The sequence below is a fragment of the Kogia breviceps genome, chromosome 9 (genome assembly GCF_026419965.1).
Source record: "Kogia breviceps isolate mKogBre1 chromosome 9, mKogBre1 haplotype 1, whole genome shotgun sequence".
In the NCBI taxonomy this organism is placed as follows: domain Eukaryota; kingdom Metazoa; phylum Chordata; class Mammalia; order Artiodactyla; family Physeteridae; genus Kogia; species Kogia breviceps.
The window spans coordinates 17,589,288-17,614,195 of record NC_081318.1 but is presented as its reverse complement, the minus strand read 5'-3'; the positions used below and the strand labels follow the sequence as shown (position 1 = coordinate 17,614,195).

The window sequence follows — 24,908 nt, the reverse complement described above, 5'->3', positions numbered from 1 at the left end:
CACATGCCGCAGAGCAGCTGGGCCCGTGAGCCATGGCCGCTGGGCCTGTGCGTCTGGAGCCTGTGCTCCGCAAAAGGAGACGCCACAACAGGGAGAGGCCCGCGTACTGCAAAAAAAAAAGAAAATTTCAAACATAATTTTGCCGTTTATAATTCTGTTGGAGCAGTACTCTCATCTTGATGGTTTTGTTTGGTCATATACCCCTGCCATTAACTAATAAATGAAAGTTGCTAATAAGGGCAAAAGTGGGTAGGGACCTAATGCTTTCCATTTTAGAGCAGTAACGTAAGAGGGAAGTGGGAGAGCATTTTGTTAGACGTTTTTCTTCCCAACGTTATTGTTCTGTTTAGTAGAAGTACATGTTTTCAGTTATACTGGTCTTTTTTTTTTTTTTTTTTTTTTTTTTTGCGGTATTCGGGCCTCTCACTGTTGTGGCCTCTCCCATTGCGGAGCACAGGCTCCGGACGCGCAGGCGCAGCGGCCATGGCCCACGAGCCCAGTTGCTCCGCGGCACGTGGGATCCTCCCGGACCGGGGCACGAACCCGCGTCCCCCGCATCGGCAGGCGGACTCCCAACCACTGCGCCACCAGGGAAGCCCTATACTGGTCTTTTAAAGTATTGTCATGGGGCTTCCCTGGTGGCGCAGTGGTTGAGAATCCGCCTGCCGATGCAGGAGACACGGGTTCGTGCCCCGGTCCGGGAAGATCCCACATGCTGCGGAGCGGCTGGGCCCGTGAGCCATGGCCGCTGAGCCTGCGCGTCCGGAGCCTGTGCTCCGCAACGGGAGAGGCCACAACAGTGAGAGGCCCGCATACCGGAAAAAAAAAAAAAAAATAAAAAAAAAAAAAATAAAATAAAGTATTGTCATGAAATTATAATTTGTTGTGGATTTTCTTTTCTTGATGACTTGAATAGTATTTTATATTTTTCTCTTTTTAACATTTTACCAACTGCTTGCTAATTTGAAAGCTTCAAGTGAAATTCTTTTTTAAGTTTCAAACTTTCTAGCAGATTTCTCAGTTGAGTTTGAATATGAATTTTTTCTTTTTTTGTCTGCATGACTGCAGCATTGTTAGGGCCTATAGCATACCCTCCTACTGTTAAATAACATTTAGGTCAGTTTGAGTAATTTTCCTCAAAAGATCCATTGCCAAATTGTATGTTTGAGTTTTTCAGGCAGAACTATAGAAATATTTTACTTCTAGAAAAGAAATTTTTTAAAATATAACTTTCTAAGGTTTTAAACACGAGTTATTACTTTCACTTTAGGTGAAGAGGATTGAGTAAATTGTATTCCTCAGTTCATGCACATTATTATTGCCTGTCTTTGGAAAGCCTTTCTGTTATTTCTTTTTTTTTTTTTTTTTTTTTTTTTTGCGGTACGCGGGCCTCACACTGCTGTGGCCTCTCCCGTTGCGGAGCACAGGCTCCGGACGCGCAGGCTCAGCGGCCATGGCTCACGGGCCCAGCGGCTCCGTGGCATGTGGGATCTTCCCGGACCGGGACACGAACCCGTGTCCTCTGCATCGGCAGGCGGACTCTCAACCACTGCGCCACCAGGGAAGCCCTCTGTTATTTCTTTTTATTTCCATATTCTGCTTTCATTCTCTTCTCTTCAACAGGCAACCATTTTTTTGGTTCAAAAATTTAAGGGCTTCCCTGGTGGCGCAGTGGTTGAGAATCCGCCTGCCGATGCAGGAGACACGGGTTCGTGCCCTGGTCCGGGAAGATCCCACATGCCGCGGAGCAACTAAGCCCGTGAGCCATGGCCGCTAGGCCTGCGCATCCGGAGCCTGTGCTCCGCAACGGGAGAGGCCACAACAGTGAGACGCCCGCGTACCGCAAAAAAAAAAAAAAAAAAAAAAAAAAAAAAAAAAAAAAAAAAATTTAAATAGAAATATTCACAATAAATAATAGTTTATTAATACAATGTTCTGAGACCTAATCTTAAAGGTTAAGTGATTTTACAATCTCATTTTAATTTTTAAAATCTTGTTTTATTTTATATAATGGACAATGTAGATTCATTTTTGGCTTTGGGTGTACAAGAGGGAAATTTGGGTAGAGTAACTTTTGTTTCTGTCTGTTTCTCACACATAGTCTCTGTGGCCCAAAGGAACATTTAGAGTAGAATAAGTATGTTTGGGGAATTTTAGCACTGTCTTTTCAAATTTATGCAATTATTCTTTACGAAGATTTTAAAAAATTCAGGTAACTGTTCTCACTAACTGTACCTCTGGGATACAGAGTCCTCACATCTTAATTAGCCACCCGTGGTTGTTTGCTGTGGTCGGGGACTGTTTTAACTGTTGGACTGTTGCTCTCTCCTTGTTCACTGGATGCAAATCAAGCATGTTTGGCCTGAGAGATGCCCCAGTGTTCATCCCTACTCCAGTGGACCGGTACCGCCAGATTCTGCTTCCAGCCCTCCGCTTGTGCCAGGTCATCCTCACGTCCAGTATGGCCCAGCACTTGCAGGCAGCAGGGCAGGTAAGAGGAATCCTTAGTGTAGAAATCAGCAAGTGCAAAATCTTTATTTTACAAATGCAGAAGCCCTAGGCATAGAATGCTTAATGTGAATTTACCTTAATTGTTCTGTTTGTGGCAGAGCTGGGTATTGAAAATAGACCCTTTGCACTTTTCTCTGAACTTTATTGCTCTGTTTTTGTACTCTTGTTTGAATGAAACACCACAGCTAATTAATAGAATAGTGAGATAGAAGGCAAGAGATCTAAATTTGTTGTTCTGCAAAAGGAAGCAGTTATTGTGATAGAAACAAGCTGGCTTCTAAAATGTAATTTAACCAGGTATTTATTAGAGAATGCTGTTCCTTTATTAGACCTTGCAGAAAATACAAAAGATAGATGATGATGCCATATTTAGTTGTGATATTTAAAGATGAGTAATTTAAATAAGTGAGTTTCTAATAAAATATTTTTCCTTCAAACACCATAAATTAGTTTTATTTTCATTGCTTTTCAGTGAAATCTTCAAAAATATGTTTGTTTCTTAGACTAATAATGCAATATACAATTTAACCTTTCACTGATTAATTAGGCTTATCACTAAGAATCTGCAGTTTTTTATTGTGTTGCTCTATTATTATGATACCCTCAGGAATTAGGACACATCCTAATAATTTATGGTGATTTTATCTGCTTTCCCTGCCGTCAGTCTTCAGGCATACCTTCCCAAGATAGAATGCTGCTGTTTCTAGTGTGGTACCTGATTTTATATTGCATTAGTCTAAGTGACATTCTACCCCTTTCATATGCGGCCTTTGAGTCAGTTCTTTAACACTCAAAAACTTTTTCTTCTACTTTCTCGAGATTAAGGTTTTTTAGTAGAAGTGGGACATTGTGATACAAGGCCAGTCTTATACTGAGCATAGCAGAATTACCTGAGTAGCTTCTTTAAAAAATACAGATAACTGAGTTTCATGTCCAACAATGATGGGCTGAGGCCAGGAATCTGTATTAAAAACTAAAAGGGGCACAGTTCCTGAGAGATTCAAATGTTCAGCCAGTTGTGGTATAGTCCCTGCCTTCAGGGCATCTATAATCTAGTTAAGAAGATGTTTGAATGTGAAAATGAGTAGAGTCTTCTATGATGGTACACTGTAAAATGCTAAGCTGAAAGGGCAGAGTTTAGAGGTCAAGATTTGTATCTCATTTATTTTCACCATATCAAAAGGAGAGTTAGACAAAAGCTTTTATGTGATTGTCCCCATGTCACACTAGTCAGGCTTTCACAGAGCAAACTTGAATTCAGTAAGTCATTTTTAAAAAATAAGTTTTATTTATTTATTTATTTTTGGCTGCGTAGGGTCTTCGTTGCTGCGGGCGGGCTTTCTCTAGTTGTGGCGAGCGGGGGCTACTCATTGTTTTTGCGGTGTGTGGGTTTCTCATTGCAGTGGCTTCTTGTTGCAGAGCACGGGCTCTAGGCGCATGGGCTTCAGCAGTTGTGGCACGTGGGCTCAGTAGTTGTGGCTTGTGGGCTCTAGAGCGCAGGCTCAGTAGTTGTGGCGCACGGGCTTCAGCGCTCTGTGGCATGTGGAATCTTCCCGGACCAGGGCTCGAACCCGTGTCCCCTGCATTGGCAGGCAGATTCTTAACTACTGAGTCACCAGGGAAGTCCCAGTAAGTTATTTTTGTACACACTCATTTTAAATTCATATTCTAGTTCCATTTAGACAAAAATTAAAAAAAATAGGGGTCAAATAATAGTTTTCATACAGTAGTTCCAAGTTATATTATACTCTTCTATAGTAGCTTCTAAGTGTATGAATCTCTAAACTTTGAAATAATCCTTATCTTTAGCTTTCTTATGAAATTTAGTTAGATGTTTGCTTCTTGAAGAAATAAACTACGTAAATGCCAAAGACAACTGCTTATCTAATATTCTTCATTACATTAAATTACTTGCTTCAATGTTATTAAACAGATGGATATAAATTTATAATACAATTTTCTACTCTTCCACCTCTGTTTTTCCATTTCCTCTCCATTTCTTCGTCTTAGGTGTTGCAGTTTCTCATTTCTCATTCTGATACCATACAAGCAATCCTGCGCTGTCAGGATGTTAGTGCTGGGTCTTTGCAGGAATTGGCTCTGCTGACAGGAATTATAAGTAAAGCAGCACTTCCTGGTGAGTTGATTATGTTGAATGGATTTTTACCAGTGCCTTACAGACTGACATACACTTAATAGAATGAGGTTATTATTACTTTGCAGCTATATATGACTTACTTGAGATTGGAACTTACAGAGTTAACTGCCTTTAAAAAAAATTTATTTAGTTATTTTATTTTTGGCTGCGTTGGGTCTTAGTCGCGGCACACGGGATCTTTGTTGCGGTATGTGGGATCCTCTGCTGCGGCACGCGGGCTTAGTTGCCCCGCGGCATGTGGGATCTTAGTTCCCTGACCAGGGACTGAAGCTGCGTCCCTTGCATCGGAAGGCGGATTTTTAACCACTGGACCACTAGGGGAAGTCCCCTTAACTGCCTTTATTTGAAGTAATATGTTTATTAAAGTGATATATGGTCAGTATAAAAAATTCACAAAGTTCAAGAAAATAATTAACACTCAAATCCCACTATCTAGAAATTATCAAGTGTTAACATTGATAAGTAGCTTTTCAAACACTGCTCTATGTATATGTATGTATTGGTGGGGGGGGAGGGGTGGTGGAGAGAAACAGACATACAGAGGTAATTTATGAGAATGGGATACCTTTTACATTCAGTTTTAGAAAACAACTATTTAATTTTATGTGAACTTTATAGATTAAAAACTAATTGAAGAGAAACTAAAGACATTGATGAATTCCAGACAAATGTTTCTTTACTACAAGTGTACAAGGGCTATTAGTTGTTAAAAGATCACTATGATTGAGAAGAAAAAAAGATTATGATAAATTACTAAGATATTTTGGTCATTAAAAAAATTTTTTTTACTACATATAAATTTTAGACAGAATCAACTAACTCCTGATGTGAAAGATGAAGTAATGAGTTATTTTACACTTCTTCCACGGACTTCATGTTGTTTGCTTGTATTTTTTACTTTGTCAAGTAAATATCATTTATATTCAGTCCTGCAACCATAATAACTTCAGCTATTTAGTTTTACATGTATATTTACATGGATTCATAGAAAAACACCAGTTTTTTTTTTCCTCCTATAGCTTCACCATTTCTCAGTTCTTTCTTTTGATTTATCTCTTGGTGTTTTTAATTCATATTGAAGTCCCCTCCCCTAAGAAAAATTATATAATCTTCCCTGAACTCTCTAATGTTTACAAACATCTAAAGGTTGCCTTTATTCTTGAATGACAGCATGGCCTACTATTAATAATAATGTCATATTTTTTACAAATGAGGAAACCGAGGCACAGAGAGGTTAACTTGTCCAAAGTCACACAAATAATACTGTAGGGTTTTTCATGCAGTGTGGCTTCTGAGTCTGTGTGCTTAGCTATTAGCCTATACTACCTCCATCTTTATTTATATTGCTGTGGAGAAGTCTGAGGCCAACTTCTGATTCTGCCCCAACACCCGCAATATTTTTTCCTCTCTGGCATGCCTCAGTGCCAGAGCCCTTTGTGTTGGGAGAAGGAGAGAGTTTGGCAGGGTGGAGTGCAGTGCATATTAAGGTACTTAGAGCCTGTGCTCATTCTGAGGACATCCCAGGGTCAACTCCACCCAGCCTTGGAGTGTCTTAGTCCTCTGTGCTTATTATGTTCATTTCCCCACTTCATTCCCATGTCCTGAGATGATACCAAGACAGGCCACCCTTCTTGCCTTTACTAAGGTCCCATAGTGCTATGTAGTGGTTCTTCTCCAAATGGTTTTTACCTTGATTTCTCCTAATTACTAGTTCTACTAATTACTTAATTTACTTAATCACCCGAATGTGCTTCTTCGCAAATTTCGGGGTCTCCATGAGAATTTGCAAGGGTTTGTTGGCTTATCTTCTTTTCTCTGTACTGCTTCTGAGGGGTGGGATGAGGGTCATGAGTTGAATTACGCTACTTACTCCCCTGGAATTTTCTTCATCTCCCCTTTTTGTTTTTTCCTTAACCACCACCATGCTTTAGTATTTATGGCATAAGTTGGCCCCCTTCCCTTTTTGGTGAATTTCATTTATTTGTAGGTTGATTATAGAAGGGACATTCTATCATACTACTTCATTCTGCCATCTTAATCCAGAAGTCCTGAGTTAGTACAGAGAGAATTTACCTTTTATCACATCCTCTGGCAAGGTGATTTTATTGATGAATTTTCCTTTCGTTACCTTTTTTTTTTTTTTGCGGCACGCGGGCCTCTCATTGTTGTGACCTCTCCCGTTGCGGAGCACAGGCTCCGGACGCGCAGGCTCAGCGGCCATGGCTCACGGGTCCAGCCACTCCGCAGCATATGGGATCTTCCCGGACCGGGGCACGAACTCACGTCCCCCGTATCGGCAGGCGGACTATCAACCATTGCGCCACCAGGGAACCCCTCCTTTCGTTACTTTTTAAAAATACTTGAAATATTCTGTATTTTGCTAATAGCAGCATTTAACCCTGTCACTGTATTAAAGTTATCTTCAGAAAGGCACAGTTTATTTTAACATGCTCATGATATATTCAAACAAAATAAAAGAATAAAACACCCTGACCAGCAATTCCTGCTCCCTAAAAGGAACCAATTATCAATTTATACTTTGTTTTTCTAGCAGTTTCTCTGCACGTGGTGTAAAAATTTTTTCCTCCCTACACAAATGAAATACCATACACACTGCTCTGTAATTTTTTCCCCACGTTATGTCTTGGGGATTTTTTCTCATCAGCGTGTATAGTTCCTACCTCACTCTTTAATTGGTGGAATAGTTTTCCAATTGTGAGGTGGCTACCCAGACCCCTATGATACGTTGACTGTTTCCGATCTTTTTAAAAATGTCAGACAGTGTGGCATTTAATAACTTTGTGTGTGTGTGTTTGTATATGTATACATACACATTTTTGTATATTTGAGCTGTAGGCTTGGTAAGTTCCTGGCAGTGCTTGGTCAGATATAAATATACTTACATATATATATATTTATACATATATATCATTACATACATGTGTGTATATATATACACACACACACACTTTAAAATAATTTTAAAAGATAATGCCAAATACCCTCCTAATTTTTAAAAATAACTTTAAAAAATAATTTATACTCCTCTTAACCCTACTCTGCCCAGTTCAGCCCTTGATTACATATGGTTTTGTATTATCCTATAATTTTACTCTATGGTTTTGTCTTAAATGCTTAGCCCAGTACCAGATATGTTGTACCTCCTCAACTACTTATCATCAGGTTAATTTTTTATCTGTGACCCACAGATATTCTGTAAAGTGTTTTGGAGTTGAGGATGATATATATGGTCCACAGCACTCAGGTGGCATGTAGTGGAAAGGTCTTAAGAATCTGAGAATTGGACTTCCTTGGCGGCCCAGTGGTTAAGACTGTGCTTCCACTGCAGGGGACACGGGTTCGATCCCTGGTTCGGGGAAGCTCCGCATGCCACTCGGTGCTGCCAGAAGAAAAAAGAATCTGAGAATTGCTAGTTTTTAAAAATAGAGGCAGCAGTTGGTGTGCAGGAGGAATGAAAGAATTGGGGAACAGCAACACAGGTTGCAGTGATCAGAAAGGTTAAGGACATACAGGAAAAAGCCAAAGTTCCATGATCGTGTTAAGTGTAAACTCCAGCTTTCAAGGGGTTAGGATGGAAGAGGAGGGCATAAGAATCACAAGCAACAAATGGAGAAAAAAATATTTCAAGAATTTGATATTAACCAGGTTTTTACTTGGTTTTGTTTTGTTTTGGAGTACAAGGGAGACCTGAACACATTTTTAGATAGTGCAGAAAAATCTGCTGCAGTAGGGTAAATTTTAGGAAGTAATTAAATAAAGTGATTCTGGGAGCCTACTCCCTGTGGAGGTGGAGGTGAGAAAGGGAAAGGAGCTAGTGGAGCAATGAGGCGCAGGTGACGTAACAAGCCAGCATGTGCCAAGTGATATGAGTATTTTCTGTAGGTTTGTGTAGAGGTTGATGGGCTGAGAAATCTAAAAGGAGGAAGGCTTGTCATTATAAGGAGCAAAGGATAAGGTTCCGGGCTATGTGCTATGGCGTGTATGCTTGGAAGTGAGAAATGGATTAAAGGGATTGTGAAAACACATGGATAGTTAGGGTGGCTAGGACAGGATCAGCTGGGTTCTCCTCATGGCTACAGTCATGGAACAAAGAAATAAACCAGTGGAGAGAATGACCCATAGGTTTGCTTGGAGGGCTTAATAGAAATAAAGGGAGTCCATGGTACTATAAAAGGTTGATCAGCTTTAGGGATTTCGTAATGGGTCTAAACTGAGAAATTGAATGGCAGCTTTTTTGTGTATGTGAAAACTGTACTTTGCCTAACGGAAAAGAAAAAAAATCAAATGGTACAATGCATAGAAGAGATAAAAGAAAAAAATGCATTTCATTCTTACTGTTCTATATTCTGAACTGTTGCATGAGAAAGTAATTTACTGCTGAGTTTAGAAAATTTTAACTTTTATGTTTATAAATAAAAAGTAGATTTTTCTCTAAAACTTTGAAGTGCCTTTTTGAATTACTGATTCAGTCTAGATTTAGCTTGCATATGACTGAATATGTGGTGTGGTACACTTACATATTGTGTGGTGGTACACAATCTTTGTAAAGTCGTATTTCTCAAACCTCCTTCGTGGCAGAGTCTGTGTCTATTTATGCATATATATATAAATATATATATATTTATACACATATAAATATAAAATAATAAAACTACCATTCCTGGTTTTTTAATGTTTTTATTTTTTTGATTATAAAACTACATTTAAAAGCATTCCACATTTTGTAGGTATACTAACTGAACTTGATGTTGATGTAAATGAAGGATCTTTAATGGAGCTACAGGGACATATTGGAAGATTCCAGGTAACTGATTCTTTCTTACTTCATTTTTATTTTTATTTTTTAAATTAAAAAATTTTTTTTTACTTCTTTAAAGAGCAGCTGTAAGACTTGTAGCAAAATACAGCAGTCCTCTCACTGATCCTCCCCATTCTGCTCCCTGAATTTGGGTAAACCTAGCAACGGTCTTAATTGATTCTTTCATATCTCTAAATAATATGCTTATGTTACTACTACTTGATTTTCCAATTTTAAGAGTCATCTATTGACCTTCCATCGAGAAGGATGAGAATTTAGATCTCTTTACTCCTGTTCTTCCGTCATACAATATGTACCTCTCTCGTAACGTGTCCTCACCCCCAACTCTAATTGTGTCATAATTTCGATTAGATTAATATTTAGTGTTATATTATTATTACTGTGAAATGTCATTTATGAATAAGCCATGGATGGACCATATGTTACTTTTCTATACAACATGTTTTTCCTAGAGTAAGTGTTTCTTTTTTTTATTTGCTTGGTTTTATGTACTTATTTCTAATTTATTCCCAAACTCTCTTCCAGTTATATAATCTCTTTTCAATATATTCAAACAGAGTAGATAGCTTATCAATTAGATATTTTATCACAGTCTTTCTGGGACCCTCCTGGCCTGCTTTGATTTGAGCACTTTCACTTTATTTTGGTTGCAGAAGAATTATATTTATATAGTAGAATTTATATTCCATTGTTTTTGATACAGTAATTTTCTTAACCAGTCCTCTTTTCATGAGCTGTTTTTCAAGTTTCCAAAAGAAAAATGCTGCCATCAGCATAATTGTTATCCCTGGGTGCATGGGTATATAAGCAGTACATTTTGAGTCATTGTCAAATAGCACTCCAGAAAGGCTTGTACTCTCTCTAAGCAAGCCAAAATACTCTGTTTTGTTTTGCTTTGTTTTGTTTTGTTTTTTAAGCCTTCTAACTTTTTTCATTGGTGGGGAGAAAAAAATATTTTTTTTTTTTTTTTTTTTTTTTTTTTTTTTTTTTTTTGCGGTATGCGGGCCTCTCACTGTTGTGGCCTCTCCCCTTGCGGAGCACAGGCTCCGGACGCACAGGCCCAGCGGCCATGGCTCACGGGCTTAGTTGCTCCGCGGCATGTGGGATCTTCCCGGACCAGGGCACGAACCCGTGTCTCCTGCATCGGCAGGCGGATTCTCAACCACTGCGCCACCAGGGAAGCCCTGAAAAAAATATTTTTGATGCATCTTTCATAAGGTAGCCTCTGGAAATGTGTTAGTGCATCTGTTTTTGTCTGTAAGAATAGCAAACAGCCAGTTTTAAGTTTTAAAAAGAGTATTTTGACAAATTAAGTTTATATTATAATCTCCTTAGTATGTTTTGCCTTATCCATACTTATTATTTAAACTGACATCAGTTTAAGTTAGATATTTTATATATATATATATATATATATATATATATATATATGGATTTATATATGTAGGGGTGTGTGTATATGTAATACCAATGTTTTAAATGTGTTTTTATTGTGCACTTACTATGTGCAGAACACTGTACTAAGCACTTTAAATACAATTCAATGTCTCAGGTAATCCTAACAATAATCTTATAAGGTAGGAATTGCTATTATCACTCTAGAAATATGAACACAGAGGCTTGAGGAAGTTAAGTAACTTGTCCCAGGACATATAGCAAAAAAGTCATGTACCTGTAATTGGAACCCACATCTCTGATTCTGGACATACTGCCAATTTTGCAAAGTTTGTCCTTTCCCACTGAGAACCTTAGGAACAATTAGTACCAACATTTCAAACAAATGAGCTTTGCAATTTATCTGCGAAGGTTACTTCTGTGTTCCCAACTCCTTTTTGAAGTCCCCAGAAGCAGCCACAGGAGTAAGAGCCTTTAAATATGAGCCTTAGTAGACAAAATTATCACGAATCTGCTTCTGTTTGCCATCTCATTTTGCTTCTCATTGTTTATTGATTAGTATTTATTTAACGGGAATCTACTAAGGAATTATTTGGTGTGATACAAAAAATCTTTGGCAAGCACTTAGATTTTAGTGGGGGTTAACTGCTAAAAGAATTAATATTCTTTTAATGAGTTGTCTGCCAAGTAAATACATTTGCAGAAAGGTAAATTTTAATATTGCTAACTTTAGTTGCGTCAGTTGGAAGTAAGAAATTAGATGCTTTAAAGAGTGATTTCACTCCACACTGAGTTTTTCTTTTTTATCTCCCTCAAGAAAGATAGGTCGCTAACTTTAAACATATACAACTAGATATGAACAAGAAAGTATCTTTTCTTTCTTTAGCGCCAGTGCTTAGGACTACTAAGTCGCTTTGGTGGCTCCGACAGACTGCGTCAGTTCAAATTTCAAGATGATAATGTGGAGGGGGATAGAGTGAGCAAGAAAGATGAGATCGAACTGGCTATGCAGCAGGTAAGAGGAGTGAGAGTTGCGTAACTATTCTTTAAGCTTTTTATGTTTTTGGAGATATTTGAGAAAAATAATAGATGTGGGTAATTTTACAATTTGATTTGTAACTTTGTTGTAATTTTACAAACTGATCTATAACTTTGTTCTCCTTCAAATCTGGATTTCCATGATATGAGGCATTTGGGGAGCTAATACTTTTGTTACTGCTTGTTCTTCCTTTGTAGATTTGTGCCAATGTCATGGAATATTGCCAATCACTCATGTTACAGAGTTCCCCTACCTTTCAGCATGCTGTGTGTCTCTTCACCCCTAGCCTGTCAGAAACCATTAATAGAGATGGGCCCCGGCAAGGTGAGCTAGCTAGTTCTTTCTTTCTGTATTTGAGGAATTAAGTTGCCAGAATTATGACAAGCTCTAGTTGGCCCCAGTAAAATGCAATTATTTATTTATTTATTTTTTACCACCAGTAATGAATGGGAAATTTTTAAAACGACTTCTTTAAGAAGGAGTGATGAGGAGGTACTGTTGTCAAACATGTGGATACAGCTGGAGAACTGGAAAGAATAGAGAAATTTAAGATTTTCTGAGGGTGAATCTGGAAGAGCCATGTGGGGAGAGTGTAGTTTTATGTGGCGTGTGAGACCCTAAAGGCTCTAGGATTGGAGAGTAAACTAGCCAGGTGAAAAGTATGAAAATAGACAGTTTGTATGTTAAATCATGTTAAGCTGAATTTAGTGTCTCAGTTGGGTTTTGTATTTAGCTCCAAATTTCTGTAACATAGCAAAGTAAAATTTCGATACTTAGTGAGCTGATGTAGCCTGTGATTCCCTAGTGACCCAGTAGGGAAGATTAGGAATATGAGGCCAGATTATGGATTGGTTAAAGCTTTTGTCCCATGGGACATTCAAAAGCCAAAGCCCGTTTGGATCTTGGTGGTTTTATTGTGATGGACTGGTGGTGATCTCAAGGAACCTTTTGTTTGAGATTTCTGTGAATCATTTTGTCACATTTTCATCATCTTCAGGATCTTATTTTCTTTGAAAATTGCTTAATCACATAAAATATCTATTTAATAGAATAATATTATGAAAAAATATGTTATGCTAAGAACTCTTGTTTGTCTAACTCCATTATAAAATATCCTAGCAAGTGGGATTAAGAAGAATATTTTTATTGAGGTTTTTTATTTACATACAACAGAATTCATCCATTTTAGGCGTACAGTTTGAGTACTTTTTGTAATTTTATGCAGTGTGTAACCACTACCACAACCAAAATATAGAATAATTCCCTCATCCTTAAAAGTTTCTTCTTGTCCCTTTGCATGTGATTGTTTCCTTTGACCCCTGGTCAAGGTGTCTATTATTTTGCCTTTTCCAGAATTTTATATAAATGGAATCGTACAACATGTAGTCTTTTTTGTGTTTCGACTTCTTTCATTTAGCTCAGTGTTTTTGAAATCCATCTGTGTGTGTATTACTATTTTGTTCCTTTTAATTTCTGGCTGGTATTCCATATTAAAAATATACCATAATATATCTCTTCACTAGTTGATAGACATTTGGATTATTTCCAGATTTTTAGCTATTGTGAATAATGCTACTATGAATATTTGGAAATAAATCTTTATGTGGACATAATGTTTTCATATCTTTTGATTAGATGCCTAAGAATGCAGTTGCTGGCTTCTGTGATATGTTTAACTAAATAAGATACTGCCATTCTGTTTTTACAAAGTACAATCATTTTGCATTCCTACCAGCCATGTATAAGTTCTAGCTGATCCACATCCTTGCTATTGCTTGGTTTGTCAGCCATTCTAGTGGTTGTGTTGTGATATCTCACTGTGCTTTTAATTTGCATTTCCTTGATGACTAGTGATGAGCCTATGTCCAGTTTTAGTACCATTTGTTCAAAAGATTATCTTTTTCTGTTTGGATTACTTTGATACCTTTTATCAAAAATCAATTGACCACATAAATTTGGGTTTATTTTTGGGCTCTCAATTCTGTTCCATTAATCTGTATGTCTGTTCTTTCTGTTAATACCACAATGTCTTTATATACTTTATACACACTGTCTTTATATACTTATTCTTCAATAGCTTTATATCAACAGTAAGTCTTGAAATCAGGTGGTTTAAATCCTCTAGCTTTGTTCTTCTTTTTCAAAGTATCTTATGCTTATGGTTTACATGGTTTATTTCTTTCTGTCCATTTATTTTCATCCTCCCCATGTTTTTAATGTTTAAAGTGCATCTCTTGTACACAGCAGAGAGTTGACTCTTTTTTTTCTTTAATCCATTTTGACTATCTGCTTTTAGTGGTGTGTTTAGTCCTTTAATATTTAGTGTAATTATTGATATGATTGGATTTGGGTCTATCATTTAATTGTTTTCTACTTATTATTTGCTTTCTACCTCCTTTCTCTGTTTTTTTTTTTCCCTACCTGCTTAAAAAGAAATCTGTTTTATAGAATTTGATTTTAATTTTACCATCGGGTTTTTACCTATACTTCTTTGTATTATTTTTTTTTAGGAGTTGCCATAGTTTTTCACAGCCTATTTATTGTTAATATAGTACCACTTCATTCAAAATTTACAACTCTTACAACTGTATAGGCCCACATTCCCCCCTTCTTTTATGTTGTAATTGTTACATGTATTACATTTACATACACTATAAATTCCCTTAGACAGTAATTTTTATTTGAAACAATTTAATGCTTTATAAGTAAAGAACAAAAGGGTAAAAAAGAAAAAAATAATCTTTTGCATTTATTTAGATATTAAACACATTTGATGCTCTTTATTCTTTCTCAATGATCAGAGTTTCCATGTGGTGTCATTTCCCTTCAGGCTGAAAAATTTCTTACATAAGTACAGGTCCATTAATGATGAATTCTCTTAATTTTCTTTTATTGAAAATGTCTTGATTTTGCCTTCATTCTTGTAGGATAATTCTGCTGGATATAGAATTCTGAGCTGGTAGTTTTGTGCTTTCTGTACTTTAAAGATATGGTTTCACTTTCTTTTGTCTTCCATGATTTCTAATGAGAAGTCAGTCATTGATGGGAATATTGTTCCTCTATATGTAAAGTGTTGTTTTTCTGTTGCTGCTCTTGAGATGTGCTCTTCCTCTTTAAACATTTTGACTGTTAACGTGCCTTGGTGTGGGCATCTTTGTTTTTTTTCCGTCTAGTGTTGTTGAGAATTTTTTATCTATACATTTCTTTGTTTTATCAATTTTGGGGATATTTTGACCTTTTTCTTCAAATATTTTCAGCCCTATTGTCTTCAAACATATATTAGATGGTTTGATACTATGTTTTTTTTTTTGTAATGCTCTTTATTTATAAGAAATAGGATGAGAACATTTGCTATACTTTTTTATTATTTGATTTACTATCTCATGTAAAGTTGCATTACAGTTTATCTATGTTAGCATGATTTCAGGGCCCTGAAGGTAAATATAATGGGCAGATCATTTATTTTTTGCAACCATTCCTCCTTGTAATTTTTTGTTTATATCTTGGTATCATATGAATATGTAGATTTTACGTTAGCAACTATATTTACAGATAATTGAAGACGAATTTTTTTCTTCCAGTTTTATTGAGATAAAATTGACATACAGCACTGTATAAGTTTAAGGTGTACAGCATAATGATCTGACTTATATATATATCATGAAATGGTTATCACAGTAAGTTTAGTGAACATCCATCATCTCATATAGATACAAAATAAAAGGGGAAAAATTTTTTTCCTTGTGATGAGGACCCTTAGGATTTACTCTCCTAACAACTTTTATGCATGACATAGAACAGTGTGAATTATATTTATTGCATGGTACATTACATCCCTAGTGCTTATTTATCTTAAAACTGGAAGTTTGTGCCTTTTGACCACTTCAGTTGCTTTATCTTCAAGTTCACTTATTCTTTCCTCAATAAGCTCTATTTGGCAAAATATATCCAGTGAATTTTTTTAGTTTCAGAAATTGTATTTTTCAGTTTTAGAATTTTTGTTTGATTCTCTTATCTCATTTCTATTTTCTCTACTGAGATTAACTATGTTTTCATTGTTTGTTTTCCCTCAATTAGGATAGTTATAATAGCTACTTTAAAATGCTCATTCATTAGTTACCAACATCTGACTTATCAGGGATTAGACTTGCTTGGTTTTCTTGTCTCTTGAGAATGTGTTCCATTTTCTTAGTTGTTTATTATGTTGGGTATTTAAAATTGTATACTGGACATTACAAAGGTTTGAAGGTTCTAGATTCCATTATTTTTTCCCTGTATGGTGTTTTTCTTTTGTTTTGGCTTAATTTGGCTATTTTGACCTGTGAACACTGATTCTTGGGTGACGGGTGCTGCGTCAGTTTATGTCTTTTGCCTTTAGCTGAGATGTTTTGAGTGTGTTACGTGCATGGTTCAGGGGTCAGTTAGTGATGTGGGTATAGCTATAGGGATCCCCTCTCTACTCTTCTGGGATACCCCTAAAACTTTCTTCACTGGTCATGGTTTCTGGGCTTCTCAGCTGCTCTTTTTTTGGTTTGTCAGGCATGAATGACTGTGCTTTTTCCATCAGCACTCGTGCTTCTGCATTGTGTTGCTTGTGCTAGTGCTGGGTGTACTTAGCCCCAGGCCAAAGGCCATGAGCTGGGAGCTTAGAGTTGTACAGGTTCCATCTGCCCTCTTTCCAGTGCGCCTGCACTCCCTACCAGCGTGTGTCTGCTTCTGTTTACTTTGGTAACTTTAGGTAGTTATTTTGTGTGTTATGTCTAGGTTTTTTATTTTCTGCCATGAGCAGGGAGTGGGCTGTTGTCTGGTATGGTCTTAGTTTGACATATTTGGAAACAGAAGTTCTTAAAACTTAATAAGATACCTTTACTTAAAAATACCTGTCATTCAGTGATTCATTTGGAGTAGGCGTGGGTGAAAGTATGTCTTTAAAAAATTGAGGAAGTAACTATAAAGATTTATAGTAATATTTTATGGAGTAAAGTGCTTAAATCATTCAAACTGGATACATAAAACAATTTCTTTGACTTAGTTAAGCAAATTAATTCTACATAGTTCTAGCTTTCTCCTATATTCAGAAAGTTTGCTGCTAGGAAGATCACTAGACTACAAAGGTGTAGCCTCACCGGCATGAGGGAAAAGTGCTAGTTCAGGTGGCTCAGCAAATAGGAAAAAGGAGGTCTTCTTCACTTGGAGGGGCATGGAATGATTGGGAATCCTACTCAAAGACCCCTTTTCATTCAGAAGAGTGATTTTCCTACCACGTAGCAGTGACATTTAACCTGCTGTGTCCCCTTTCTGTCTGGGAGTTTGTAAATGAGCATGAATCTGTGTACTAATCCCTGTAGGTCTATAGCTTGATGTAGACCTCTAACTGTGCCTCAAGAGGGCAATCCTTTTCTTCCCCTTTGAATCTAACTTTTTAAAACAAATTTAACCTGAGCATAAGATTTTTCAAACAAAATTGTAATTTTGTCATTTATTCTTCAAAACATTAATATCACTAATAATTATTAAAATTTCATTAGTTTCTTATCATTTTGAGCCAGTCTTTTGCATACCATATCATTTTTTGATCTTTAATACTTAAAGATGAACTTTATGAAACCTTATAAATTGGTCTTTATTTTTCTTCAGACGTTTTTAAGGGTTAATAAGCATATTCTTCTCTTCCAATTCTAGACATATGAATGAGTAGGTATCTGGTAGGTTCTAGAATGTTTAGTTATAGAGAGATAGTTTATCCGAGTAGTTAAGAGCACAGACTGATGAGGAACTGCCTGGACTTAAATCCCAGTGCTACAAGTGACTTAAGAAAAATGACTTATCTCTTTGTGCCTCAGTTTCGTCTATAAAGTGGAAGTAATAACAAGTTCTCTCGGATGAATTATTGTAAGGATTAAATGTGTTAATATGTGTAAAGTGCTTTAGAACAGTGCCTGGTGCTTGGCATGACATCAGTGTTAGCTATTATTATTCTTATTATTGCTCTTGTACTATTGTTATCCTCTAGTATATTTACTATTACTTGTGATCAAGGAACCCTTTTCTGTAGCACTTCCACTTCTTTGACTTCATGGTCTTTTCTGCAGAATCTGTTTCTGTAGTTAGATATTTCATGGGCCATCCTCATCTGATGTCTAAGTCTGGTGCCTCTGAATGCTCTGATATTTTCTAGGCTTAAGCAAGTTAGTATATAAGAACTCCTGAAGTGATTTGGAATACTCTCAGCATTAGACCATCATATTTATGGATAGCTTCCTACCAAGTTGAGGTCACACAAATGTTGTCTGGGGACCAGCATACCTAATTTCACTAGAAGAAGGCTCTCTGTGATGAGATGTATCATAAAGATTGTCATATCTTCACTGAGACTGGTGAAGGAGAATTGGCAAACCAGATGAGTATAGGATATTTTTTTGGTGGCAGAATCCACTGACAGGGACTCTTTTCTCTTTTCCCCTCCACATGAAGGTCTATGAGATTGGACTTCGGAGCAAAGTTCAAGGGGGTGGCAGTGAAGGAAGCAAATGTAGATCTCTCCTTCAGTGTTCATGGCAGTTGGGGCCATTAAACAAGATTTTCTCCAAATTAAACCTGAAATTACCAAGGTGTTTCTCAAAGAAATCCCTTAGTCACAAGAGAAAATTGCTTTACTTGCACCACACAAACCGTCTCTATCAATCGAATAGGAACATTATTGCTCGCCTTGTTTTTCTTCCCTCTACAAACAGCTTATCCAACATCACATTTTTCTTTTATACCTTCATCAGAAAGTCGCAAGTAAAAGGTAGATCATTTTGTTTTGCTATCCAAATGGAGTTATTGTGGTAGAAGACTTATTAAACTTTAAATTTAATTATCTATTTTTTAACTTGTTAGTGTTCTCCTTGTCTCTTTGGAAGAATAACTTTGATCTAGGAACTGAGCAACCAGAAAGATGCAGACTGGAAATGAGTCAATATAAGTAGAGCCACAGGGCGAGGCAGGAGTTATTCACCTGGGGTCAGGAAACTAGAAACTGTGTTTGTGTGCATGGGGTGGGGGGTGGTGGAGAGATGGTGTAAAGGTTTATAACTTCCATAGAGTTCTCAAAGAGGTCTTCACCCAGTAAAGGGTAAGCTGTCTCAGTGTCCATCAGCCAGATTTCCTTATTGTCTCAAGGCTGCAGCCTTATGTACCTACCTCATTACAGTAGCTCCGAACCACTCCTTTGAAGTGTCAGTGGTATTTAAAAGTAGTCTTAGATTGGTTTTAATAATAGTTTACATGCCCTTAAATTCCTGGGCTTTCCTTTTTTAAAAAAAACAGGTCATTTGAGATTCATATAAAATGGCTATAAGTAGAACATTGTTTTTTATCAACTCTATTAGATACCCAAGCTCCAGTGGTTCCATACTGGCGCCTACCTGGTTTGGGCATTATTGTCTACCTGCTGAGACAGAGCGCTAATGATTTCTTCAGCTATTACGACAGTCATCGACGGAGTGTCAACAAGCTACAGAACGTGGAGCAGCTTCCCCCAGATGAGATAAAAGAGGTATAAATCTTATAATGAGCAGTAGATACTTTTATTTTTTTAAGATTTATTTTATTATTTATTTATTTAATTTATTTTTGGCCGCGTCGGGTCTTAGTTGTGGCACTCGGGCTCTTTGCTGTGGTGTGCGGGCCTCTCTCATTGTGGCGTGCAGGCCTTCTCTCTCTAATTGTGGCCCGTGGGCTCCAGAGCGTCTGGGCTCTGCAGTTTGCAGCATGCAGGCTCTCCAGTTGAGGCACACGAGCTCAGCAGTTGTGACGTGTGGGCTCAGCTGACCCGCGGTGTGTGGGATCCTAGTTCCCTGACCAGGGATGGAACCTGTGCCCTCTGCATTGTAAGGCAGATTCTTTACCACTGGACCACCAGGGAAGGCCCAAGCGATGGAGACTTTTCAGAAGCCATTGTTTTTACTGATAAGGACCAGGGGTCTGGTGTCAGACTTGTAGGTAAAGATGATGCATGCAGTGAGATGAAAGGAATTACAGTGACTCAGAGCTTTGTGTGGCTTGAAGAAGAGTTCCTCACCTAAGCAACACACCTCATGAGCATAGAAACTCTTGACTTAGTGATAGGAAGTTGTACCTGTTCAAGAAAACCACCTGCTAATTCAGTAGAAATTTTGGCAGCTGGTCTTTGAATAAAGAGTTTGGTAATTTATACTCTAAAAATCTGTGCTGAGAAACTTAGATGCAGATGCTTTCTCAGTTAGAAGTGATTCCTTAGGTAAGATGTCTCTGTTCCTTCAGCATTTTCAGTATCTGTTATGTGAATTTTTCAGACAAGTGAGATGGCGTATCAGACTTGACTGCCTTCTCTCAGTGATCCAGAATCATACCCTGGCACTTACTGTAACCAAAGATGCTGAGTTACGGGCCTGCTCTCTAAGGAGCCTGCCTTTCTTTCCGTTTGGCACAGCTGAGCTGTAAGGCTTCCCTTGGCCAGTGCTGAAGCTTCGTGGTGTCTTCTGTGGCAGCCTGCATGTTGAGCCATTTTGCCATTCCTGGTTCACACCAGGTTTTCTGAAAAACACCATGTCACTCTTAAGAGTAGTCAGAGCCTACTCCCTTTTACCATTCTTATAATTCTAGGGGACATTTATTGAGAGTTTATGATGTGCCAAGCCATGAGCTACATATTCTACCTGAATACCTTAGGCAGATATTGTTGTGTCTCCCATTTCTCAGATGAGGAAGCTGAGGCACTGAAAGATTGACTAACTTACCCAAAGCCACACAGCTAGCAAGTACAGGTTGAGGCAGGTGTTATTGACTGGGTTCAGGTAATCCCTGAAATTGTGTGGTTTACACCTGGCAGTCCTTCCCCTTGTGCCCAGCTTATGGGTGATGCTAGTACGCGCAGGCGGAGCTGCAGCATCACAGTAAAGCCTGTGGCACTCCACTAGTCCGACTGCAGAACACCTGCTGCCAAACCCAGTGTCTGCACGTTAAATTGACCCATTGTGCTTGCAAGTATGCCAGATGGAGAAGGGATCAGGGGGGAGGTTCTGGTTGATGATCATATATTTATTATGCTCTACAAGTCTAATTCACATTTCCTTCAGAAGATACCTGACAGATGTTATAGAAATCCTCCACACGGCATTGTGACACTTACTGCTTGGAAATCCCACTGTTTTTTTTTTTTGTTTTAATTTGACAAGAAATTCAGGATTGGTTCGCCCATCAGCATATTGGAAATGTCTGTTTCAGGGACTGGACTTTCAAAAAGCAGAAGATGAATATTCATTTGTGAATTCAACTGCTTCTCTGGCTCTCGTTTTTTAAAATTACTAGCTTCCTAATTAGATAATCAACTCTTGTCTGCAAGGATGTTTAAATTTATTTGAATGTTTTTCACAGTAGTATCACAGTGACATAGTATATAGATTTTCATTAAATTTTTGTTACAATATATGTCATTCTTAATACTGTGTTTGTTTTTTTTTCTTAGTTGTGTCAGTCTGTGATGCCTGCTGGTGTTGATAAAATCTCCACTACCCAGAAATATGTTCTAGCAAGACTTTGTTTGGTGAAACTGATCAACAATCGAGCTAAACTGCTCTCCCTTTGTTCTTGTATCCTTAATGGAATCATAGTGGGGCTTGAAGGGTGACCTTTAAGAGAATTTTCAAATGTGGGAACTGTTTACTTATTTTCACATTATATGGGTATCAAAATCATATGGAAAGGGACATAATTACTGTTAGTTTTTTTCTAGTTAAATGTGTGATATATTTCTAAATTGAAACTATTTTTCTTACCTTTTAGAGTAACTAGTAATCCTCATAATATACACAGACACTTTCTGTCTGGACAGGAGACAAGGACACTGAAGGCTATGCTGGCACAGCATCCTGCCGTTTCCACCTCCTAACTCTCAGCACATCTTGCTGCTTTCTGGAGAGACCTTACGTCCAGTTTATTAGACTGAGGCTGTGGTACATCACTGAATGGTGCAGTCTCTTCTTGTCCCTCCTGCTCAGAAACTGTTTTGCAAAGTCATGTGATGAGATTGTTTTCCTTTAATCTGAGCTCTCCTCTATAGTTATCATAGAGACCTGCCTGTTTATTCTCTGGCGCCATCTGGAGTACTACTTGTTACATTGCACACCCACTGATTCTCAAGATTCCTTATTTGCCTCCAGGACTTTATTTAAAAGCAGAAGACTACAAGGTAAACTTTATTCTGAAAATTAGTGAACCATAAATGCCTATAGATGTTAGCAACTTAAAAAACTAGTTAGGGCTTTCCTGGTGGCGCAGTGGTTGAGAGTCCGCCTACCGATGCAGGGGACACGGGTTCGTGCCCCGGTCCGGGAGGATCCCGCGTGCCGCGGAGCGGCTGCGCCCATGAGCCATGGCCGCTGAGCCTGCGCGTCCGGAGCCTGCGCTCCGCAACGGGAGAGGCCACAACAGTGAGAGGCCCACGTACCGCAAAAAAACCCACAAAAAACCTAGTTACGTTTAATCTGCTTTTTACTGTCCAGGTTACTAAGGGTTTTATATTTCCCCTTCTGTCCCTGGGAAACTGTGGAGCACAGAGCATTGTGGAGGCTGCCTTCAGCTGCTCCTCAGCTTCTTGCAGTTAATGGCTGACCCAGGTCCAGAGTCCTCTGGTCACAAATAAGTTTCCAGAAGAATGGAAATGGGTCAGCCGAGGCCATGATTCTTTTTGCTCGAGGGACCTTCTGTGACTGATGAGCGTGTATTGGATCCCTTAGGTGGCAAGAAACAGAAGGAAAGCTTGAGAACCCTGGCTTAGAACAGTGAAGTGCTTCCTAGGGGCTTCCATTTACCGAAAGCTGAAATAGAATTCTCAGTCTTGACCCATGCTTTTCACGGTACTGGGTTCATCGTCATCAGGTTCTTCCATCGTGTAGTAGACACATGCCTGCGAAGCTGGTTTGACTGTGTCTTTATCTCTAGATTCCTTCGCTTCAGAAAGCAATCTGGATTTTAGAAGTGGGCTGACTATAGTGAGCCAACATGATATAGATCAGGTAAGGTTCTATTCTCATACTCTTCTTTTGAAAGTAAAAAGGGAAAGCCTGGTATATTAGTAAGAGAATAGTTTTCAAGTTTGCCTACAAAGACCGGGTTTGAATTCTAGCATAGCCACCTATTAGCTACATGACTCAGAACAATTTACTTAGCTTCTGAGCCTCCATTTCCTCAGCTCAGAAATGGGAATGATAATTCAACCTCTAAGCATTTTGTCTGAATTAAATGAGGCTTCATGTGTGAGACTCGTAGGGTAGTGCCTAGAACATAGTAAGAGTTCAGTAAGGGTAGGCATCATGATCTGGAAACTCCGTATATCAACAGTTATTGCTATTTAAAGCAAATTTTAAGTCTTACACATTCATACAACAAGGGAAAGAACGAAAAACATTAGTATCATACCAGTAAATTCTAGGGTGGAAAATGTGAATGTTGAGTTAATTTGGCACATGGGAAAGGACCACATTATAAAAATTCAAAGGTATTTTAAATAGGAAGACATAGAATAAAAGAAATATTTGAGACAACTTAATAATGAAATGTCATCTGCATTACCTGTAGCTTCAGGCTGATGCCATCAGTGCTTTTGGAGAATCACTACAAAAGAAACTTCTGGACATTGAAGGATTGTATTCAAAAGTTCGATCTCGCTATAGTTTCATACAAGCTCTTGTCAGACGTATCCGAGGCTTGCTGAGGATATCACGGAACTGAGAGCCTGTGCTTATGCTCTTCTGAGGAAGAGAGGAATTGGGGAAAACTGTCTCCTTTTTATAGTTTCTTTCTAAATTATGACCAAAAGATATTTTGCTATTTCTTTCTTTATATATGGACTTCTTTTCTGTAAACTTCTTTGCCTGGTTTCGTCCTCACTAGTAAAAAATAAATAAATACTTTTTAAAAAAACAAATATGTGGTCAGTCTCTTGAAATTTTATCTAGAATATGGTCAATATTATCAGGAATTCAACAAGTAATCCTTCCACAGTGATGGTTTTCCCGCAGGGGTATTATTCGGAATGCTAAATTAAAGCCATGGTCTGAAAATTCTAATTTTTTCTCTCTTTGTAGCTACATTACACTTTTTATGATAATGTTCTTTAAAGTCAAGCCATCTCTTTACTAAAATTATTTTTTCTTTTCTTCATGTAAATGACAAAATAATCACTTGCATTTGTTCCTTAAAATATTTGTGAAACTTTTCAAATAAATCGTCTGCCTGTATTTCTCATATAGTTAATAGGATGGCTGCAGTTAGAGAAAAAGAATTTAACCAATCACCACTCTGTTTCTTGCCCGATAGTATTTATGTGCATGTGACTACCTCATCTGAAAGTCCATTTTCCCGTTTCCAGCCAAAAATTATTTCAGCCTGATATATAGAAGACTTCCGCTGAGAGGGGAAAGAGTCTTGACTCTCAGGTAGTGGCAGAAAATTAACACTTAGTTCTATGGTGGTGTGGGGTTTTTCCCCTCAATCTTATAATAAAATTTCCATGGCTTTTAAAGCATTTATAAAAGGCTTTGTCATTGTTATTGTATTTTGAAATTAATCTACTGCCTCCTGTTAATAAATAGCATTCTTAGAGGGATGTGAGTGAATAATGAACTGGTCCAAGATATAGTAATACTGACTGTTGTTCCACCGGTGAGGCATATGGTAAACTTTATCATGTGGAACCACAGGCATGAACGCAGAAATAATCAAAAAGAGCCTGGGGCACAGATTCAAAGCATCTTATAAACCTCTGAAGTGTGAAGCCATCTGCAGGACAGAGATATCAGCTAATTTGGAATTAGTTAAGATTTGGGATTTACTAAGCTTTATTTTGTTTTCCCATCATTTCTTCCAAAATTACAGCAGACTGGGGGTCAAAAGTTAGGGCAGTGGAGAAGTGTGTGGGAGGGAGAAGAAAGAAGGATTGC

At 37.9% G+C, this 24,908-nt stretch overlaps 1 protein-coding gene across 3 annotated transcripts in view; it reads left to right on the top strand.

Moving 5' to 3' along the window:
• NUP205 (nucleoporin 205) overlaps positions 1-23,893 on the top strand; it is an 88,196-nt gene extending 64,303 nt beyond the window's left edge. For 2 of the 3 annotated variants that reach the window (XM_059073821.2, XM_067042074.1), the window contains exons 34-43: positions 2,353-2,491; positions 4,522-4,648; positions 9,418-9,494; positions 11,791-11,919; positions 12,141-12,267; positions 19,317-19,483; positions 21,434-21,557; positions 22,028-22,156; positions 22,909-22,982; positions 23,545-23,893. In XM_059073821.2, the coding sequence (XP_058929804.1) occupies positions 2,353-2,491; positions 4,522-4,648; positions 9,418-9,494; positions 11,791-11,919; positions 12,141-12,267; positions 19,317-19,483; positions 21,434-21,557; positions 22,028-22,156; positions 22,909-22,982; positions 23,545-23,697 (1,246 nt within the window). In that variant the 3' untranslated portion in view covers positions 23,698-23,893. Of the gene's footprint in view, positions 1-2,352; positions 2,492-4,521; positions 4,649-9,417; positions 9,495-11,790; positions 11,920-12,140; positions 12,268-19,316; positions 19,484-21,433; positions 21,558-22,027; positions 22,157-22,908; positions 22,983-23,544 lie in introns of those variants that run through there. The other variant, XM_067042075.1, reaches the window with a different exon arrangement.
• The last annotated feature ends 1,015 nt before the right edge of the window (positions 23,894-24,908 follow it).